This window comes from Scatophagus argus, chromosome 14, assembly GCF_020382885.2.
Source record: "Scatophagus argus isolate fScaArg1 chromosome 14, fScaArg1.pri, whole genome shotgun sequence".
Classification (NCBI taxonomy): Eukaryota; Metazoa; Chordata; class Actinopteri; family Scatophagidae; genus Scatophagus; species Scatophagus argus.
The window spans coordinates 3209473-3216655 of record NC_058506.1 but is presented as its reverse complement, the minus strand read 5'-3'; the positions used below and the strand labels follow the sequence as shown (position 1 = coordinate 3216655).

At 42.9% G+C, this 7183-nt stretch overlaps 1 protein-coding gene across 1 annotated transcript; it reads right to left on the bottom strand.

Annotated features, from left to right (window-relative positions):
* Nucleotides 1-4623: 4623 nt before the first annotated feature.
* Nucleotides 4624-6700, bottom strand: LOC124071046 (uncharacterized protein K02A2.6-like). The gene has a single exon (XM_046411475.1). It carries the CDS (start codon nucleotides 5573-5575, stop codon nucleotides 4763-4765), a length of 813 nt encoding a protein of 270 aa, XP_046267431.1. The 5' UTR covers nucleotides 5576-6700; the 3' UTR covers nucleotides 4624-4762.
* Between the last annotated feature and the right edge of the window lie 483 nt (nucleotides 6701-7183).

Here is a 7183-nt window from a genome sequence, read left to right as displayed (position 1 = left end):
TTTACATATGTAAGTACAGTTGAAGTTTATTAATGTCAGTAAAATGTAGCCATTTTGACATATGTACAATATGTCAAAATAGCAGACAGGAGACAAAGGAGGAAGCACGAGCAGTGTGGAGTAAAACACAGACTTGATTCAAATGTACATACAGTATTTCTCCATATTTCATCCAATCAAACTGCACCTCAAATATGTTTTTAAACAAGACTACTGAACAGTCTTCCTTTCTACACAAACACCAAAAGTATATCTCAAATGCATCAGTGTTTGGTTTCACTGACTTGAGGGTTGTAGTGACAGTTTGCTGTATCTGTCATCATTGCAGCTTTCAGATTAGTTGAACGAGAATAGATAAGCTATGTTGAGAATGTCATTTTCATTTGTCACTCACTGTTTGTTTTTACACAAGTGCCATGTCACGCAATTTGCTGCAACAAGCTTCAGCAGAGAAAACGATCGGTTGTTGAAACACGAATGACGTTTCATTTGACTTGACACTCATCTGACAGTGAGCCTGTTATTGCAATACACATTTGTACCATTGAAATATGAGCTATAGTATTTTCATGTGGCTGTAACTGTTTTGATTCATTGCCCATGGCAGATATTTAGCCTGCATAACCATATGCGTTTTAAATGTTTGCTTCCCATTACTCTCATGAAACACACAGGGGATTTTTTTTTTTCGTCAACTATGTTATAACAGTAAAAGTTCAAATTAAATAGGCAGCCTAACCTATTGTGCAAACTTTGTTTCCTTCACTGATGGTCTTACAAGTGTGTGCTTTTGTTACTTTACATTACAACTTGCTGCTATGACATTAAATAAACCTCCAAACTTCCCAATGCAAACCTGAGATGGAATTGACACATGTTGGTCTCTCTTTCACACACACACATTTAATGGAGACAGTTTGTTCCTCGCACTGATTTCAGACACAAACTGAGTGGTTCACTTTTCAGTTGTACAATATTTGAGACTAACAATCAGCTTTTACTGCAGCTCTGTCACTCCTTGAACTTGAAGTTGAAGACTCCAGCTGACATCATGAGGTAGCAGCAGCGCTGATTAGCACTGACTGTACATGATCAGTTCCATATACTCTAAGCTAAAGCACTGGATCTTCCAACTTCATGGAACACACTTTGGAGGCCAAACTTAAGATACGCTATGGACATACAGTAACGTATGTAGGAATGACACTGATGTGTAACCACACTCAACTGATACACTCATTAAAATGATGAAAATATGTTTTTTTATGAACGCCAGAGTCTGTGTGTGTGTCCTTCATGTCTGTATTAAGCGCCCCCTGGAGTTAGTGCTGGACTACCCTTCATACAGACACAACTGCATGACTGAATCATTGGTGGAAATCAACTGAAGGGCTGGTATTTTCCAAACTGTGTCCATGTAAAAGGGGTATCTACATGTTTCAGATCCGTGCGTTTGCTTCTGTACGTGAAGTAACAGATCCAACAAATACATTTTTACGCTGTATTTATGGCTTTCTTATAGCAACCAATGAACATTCTGAATCTCATCTGAGCTCCGTACATGCACTTTGAAATAAAATGTGAGTGGACATGTGAATAATTCATGTGAGTAAAAATAAAGGTTCATCCAACTTTTGTTTTGCACTAAAGTACAGCCCCATGCACAGTGTAAGACAGTAGTGGTGATGCAGGGTCTATTCTATAAAAAAACAAAAAAACATACATGTATACAGTATTGCACAAATTCTGCACAACTTGATGTATGTTTTAAGAATGTGAATTTTAATTATGATTTGTTTATTGAACTGAATAACATCTGCCAATATCTGTCTGTGGAAATATGAAATATGGTATTGTCTGATAAAATCTGTTCATCCCTTGATTTTGCCATTGTGTTTTTTTCCTCCTCTGTAGGTTTGCACCATGGTCAATGACAGGCACTTTATAACGCTGCAGTCTGAGAGGAAGCTTAATATACTTCAGGTGAATTGTTGTGCTTTTATTATCAGACTGATCGCAATTGTAGCATATCTCAAACACTGCAACACAGTTTTTGACCGAGAGAAATGTTTATGTCATAACACTGTGTCCTGGCATTTTCAACTATGCTGTATAGAGCAGTGCTACAGCTCTAGTCGTGTGATAAAATGCTTTAACCTGTTTCAGAAATGAGACAAAATTTGCATCTCTCTGCTCTGTGACAGATGAATATGGGCCCGGATTTCAAGTAGAATTTACACTGTGTGGAGTTGTTCTCTGTCACTACAGCAAAATCATAATTCTTTCACACTGTCCTCCACCAGGTTCCTGTAAATATGTGTAAGCTTTGGAAGTTAGGCCTACAATTCAACCCAACCCATCCATCCATTCTCTATACCGCTTTTCCGTCACAGGGGAGCTGGAGCCTATCCCAGCTGACTACGGGCGAGAGGCGGGGTTCACCCTGGACTGGTCGCCAGTCAATCGCAGGGCCAACACACAAAGACAGACAACCACACACTCTCACACTCACACCTAGGGGCAATGTAGAGTAGCCAGTTAACCTAATGTGCATGTTTTTGGTATTGTGGGAGGAAGCCGGAGTACCCGGAGAAAACCCACGCAGGCACAGGGAGAACATGCAAACTCCACATAGAAGGGCCCAGACCGGGATTCAAACCTGGAACCCTCTTGCTATGAGGCGACAGTGCTGACCACTGCACCACCGTGCCTCCCCTCAACTCAACCATGAGGGGGGGGGGGGGGGGGGGGGGGGGGGGGGGTAAACTTATGCTCAAGGAGTCTGAAAATATCCACTACACACTCAATATGAAAGTAATCACGCATGGCAGTGAATTCTTTCCAAAGCAGATTACAAGATAAACTGTCACTGTGCAGAGAAATGTTCAGCACAAATTATGGGCTACATTCTAACTGCCTATCTAATATTAAAAGTCAGTTTAATTAAAATATTTTCTGACCTCTGTAACTTAGAAAAAGATAAGTATTCTAACAGTTTCATTCCTTCAGTGAATTTCCTTACATTGTTTTAATGCAGTCTAACAGAAACGAGAAAAGTCCCTCTTCCAGCATTAAATGTAAATGATACTGTTGACTAATCACTTTGGACCTCGACCCTCCTCCTCTCCCGCCTGTGCTTCATGACTGTTGAAGCCCACTTGCTTCCCCGAGTAGGTTGATGTGAGAGAGTTAAAACAGAGTCGTTGAATAGCCTTAAAACAGAGTTATTTATTTTAGAAACAAAGATCTTTGGAGATCCCACCTCAGAACACAAGTCTGCTTCAGCCAAACGCCAAGTGGGATCTAAAGCACTCAAGGAAGTACATCATTATATATACTTTAAGATAACACCGGTTGCTAGTCTCAACACCTTTACACTCAAGCGAGAGGGGAGGGGTGGTGTATCAGTGTCTTCGCCCATCGGTCAGAGTGACTTGAGATATGGTGTCCTTCTCCTACTATGCATGATACCTCTGTCTCCCTCAGAGTGTGCAGTACTGAGACAAACAACTAGTTCTACATGATTATAACATTATTAATTATACCATTAATGATATAGCATAAAACATATAGCATAAAACAAAATAAGGCATGTTAAACATTTTTTAATCCACAATTCCCCCTTTTGATCTCTATTAAGAGATCACTTACGAATGTCAAATTCAAACTCTCTGATGACCCTATCCTGTTCGTCCTCCCCATCAGAGTCCATCTTTTGCAACAACGGCATCATGTGCCTTGGAACAGGGGCGCTACCCTTCTCTACTGTGGCTGTGATGAATCTAACAGTGAGAGCTCGAATACAGGGTACACAACAACATCCTCAAGTAACCAAAATTCCCACAAAAGTAGCAATAGAGACCATAAGTGACAAAATTAAACCACTGACCAAACATCTTTGTCATCCACTCCTCCAGAGGTTACTATCTTTGTATCCTGTGGAGATTTGTATTATGTCTAGGGGTTTTAGTGTGGTATAATCAATAGCTACAATGTCATTGGATGAGATGTCAAGGGTAGGTGTGGGTTTGTGGCTCTAAAGCAAATGTGGTGTTGTCAGTGGATTCACACAAGAGTAATATTAAAGTTCCAATCAGCACGGCCAGCAGGCTGAGTCCTGCTAGCCATTTAGCATTACCATACATCACTTCTCTTTTCTTTACCCTGTCAATGGTTTGAAGTTGATTATGCAACAGTTCACAATTAAAATAGCAAAGATACAACATTAAATGAATAATGACTCATGTCTAGCAGCCACGAGGCTGCACAACTTATCCCCTTTATAGTCTGGTATGACCGCACAGCGAGAGTTTTATTAGAGCAAGAGCGAAAGCCACACATACAATAAACCAACAAACAATGAAGAAAGATAACTGACAGTCGGACATCTTTACGTGCTATCTAAACTTCTTAAATTCTCAAATCATACCCTTTCACCTTCGGATTTCGTCCAACGTATATGTAATATAGAAAAGCCCAATTGGAAAGTTTATCTGCCACCCACAAGTGTTGGTAATATACCTGAATGAGAAGATTTTAATCAACTCTGTTCTCTGTATGAGTGATACCACCTGCTCGGTCAATTTGTTTTGTTCCCTGATTATTATATTCATAGGTTTCCGAGGTGTCTGTTTTGGAGGTTGGTGGCTTGGCACGCCACATGCAGGAGAGGAGCGCTATTTCACCTCCTCCCGTGACGTCTTCTCTTCTGTTCTTCAGTGCCAGGGGTAGACTGCCCTGTCACCTAGTCAGCACACGGGGATTATTCTGCCCCTTTGTGTGTGTGACTCACGGCCAACCCAGTTGGGTCAGTGTTTGCTGCCTGGAGGTCCTGGTGGACCTCGAAGAGGGACCGCTGCGGTTCCTCCGCTGCTGCACACTGGCTCCAGTGGTACCAGGTGTCTCCTTTACCCTTCAGTCGGACTGCATGCGAAGTTCTCTTCACCACCTGAAACGGTCCAGTCCACCTTGGTTCCGACCACTTGCTTTTGATTACCCGCAACAGGACCCAATTCACCTCTGGTGACGAAGCCTCGTGCGCCCCCTCATGTCGGTCCGTGACCTGTTTGGCAAAAGCTGAACCGAAAGACTGCAGTTCTTTAAAATATGCTCTTGTGGTCAGGTTTTGTTTGTCTTCACCAATCCCAATCAATTTTGTCATGGGACCTGGAAAAGCTCTCCCTGTTTGTAGCTCATGAGGAGAGAACCCTGTGCTCTGGTTAATGGAGCTTCGAATGGACATGAGCACCAGGGGTAGAGCATCTAGCCAGGTCAGGTTAGTCTGTGCACATATTTTTGCCAATTTGTGCTTAACTGTTTGATTCATCCTTTCAACCTTGCCCTGTGATTGCGGGTGGTAAACAGTGCCAAATGAATGTTTCAGCCCTAGCATTGCCTCCACCTGCTGGAGGTCTTGATTTTTGAAGTGAGTCCCATTGTCTGATCGAATTTTCTCTGGGAACCCATGTTGAGGAATGTAGTGATTAATCAGAAACTTAATCACTGACTTGTTATCCTCCCTTTTTGTTGGCAACGCCTCCGGCCACTCTGTATACACATCCACACACATCAACATATCTGTACCCTCTTACTGCGGTTATCATATCTGTGTAATCTATGATAATTTCTTTCCCTGGTCATACTTCGAGAGGATACTTACCCGGTTCGAGTTTTGATGGTCGGTCTGGCATTGTACTTGGTGCAAAGTTCACATGTTCTTACCCAGTGTTTTACCATATCTTTCAAGTGAGGATACCACTAGTTCTCCAGGTTTCTCAGCATCTGTGCTGCTCCCACGTGTCCTACTCCATGCGCCTCCTCTAGCGCTGTTTTTCTCATGCCTGGGGTAGAATAAGACGTCCATCCGGACTCCTCCACAGTCCTCCCACCTCCGCAGCTCCTCTGGCTTTCCAGAGCGTTTTCTCCTGTGGTGAGACCCCCTTTTGCAATCTTATAATGTCAATTAGTTCTGGTTCAGTTCCATCTCTTCTTCTGAACACATTAGTTCTCGTTTAACCTGATACCCAACCGCCATCTTTGCTGCATGATCTGCTGCATTGTTCCCTCATTTCTGCCTCGTGTTTGATGGATTTGTTTATTGCAGTTATGTACATTAGCACTGTTTTTTCTCCCCCTTTTTTCTGGAACAGAATGCCATTAACAACTGCTTCTGTTTCAGAAACATCAAGGTAGAATGGCAACGTGTAGTCTGGTAAGGCCAATTCAGTGGCAGTAGCCAATTTTTGGAGCCATCCCTGCTCCTTTCTGGAAGATCGCTGTGCCTAGGAATAAAACCTGTTTCCTAGATATCTGTAATTTGGCTTTACTTACCTTAAACCCTTTTCTGGCTAAGTGTTGCAGGACAGAGCTGGTTGCTGTAAGACAGACAGTAGCTGTGGGTGCCGCCAGGAAGAGACCATCTACATACTGAATGAGTGTGGTGTTGTCTGGCAGAATGCAGTCACTTAAAGCCTATATGAGGACCTGTTTGAACAGCCATGGTGACAGTGTGAACCCTTGTGGTAGCCTGGTGTACCCCAGCTGTCGACCCTTGTAGGTAAATGAAAAAAATGTCACAGCACTCTTCTGCTAATGGGAGACAAAAGAATGCATTAGCCAGATCAATGCATGTAAACCATGAATGAGATGAATCCAGATTAGTCAGAGCCACATATGGATCAGGCACGGGCACCGTAGTAGTAGAAATGATGTTATTAATGGCTCTGAGGTCTTGTGCCATTCTGTATTTACCTGTCCCTTTCTTTTCTACTGGCAGGATAGGGGTGTTCCATGCGGAGTGTGAGGGTTAGCCATGTCGCATGTCAATCAATGTGATATGTCTTAGCTTAGTAGTGAAGATGAGGGATTTGTGTGAGTGTCCAATCAGTCTGAGCCAGAGTGTGTTTAACCACACCTCCCAGTTCTTTTGCCTGATGTTTAGGATGTAATGCTAGTGAGACGTGAGGAACCGCCTCTTCTGACAATCTAGTTGATCTGCTGCGCGTGTGACCGCTGCTGCAGCTCCCTCTGGAGCCACATATATGTTGGTGGAGTGTATTCGCCAACTTTTACCTTGTAGCTGTTCTTGGAACCCGTCTTGATACCACTCAGTTTGCAGTCTGTCATAGAAGAGGGTCACGTGGGCTGGGTCAGGAGGAGAGATGTAGGGCTCGAGCAGTGAGAG

Bases quoted from the DNA above. Each gene is read 5' to 3' on its own strand.
- LOC124071046 (XM_046411475.1), bottom strand. From the start codon at position 5,575: ATGTTGATGTGTGTGGATGTGTATACAGAGTGGCCGGAGGCGTTGCCA.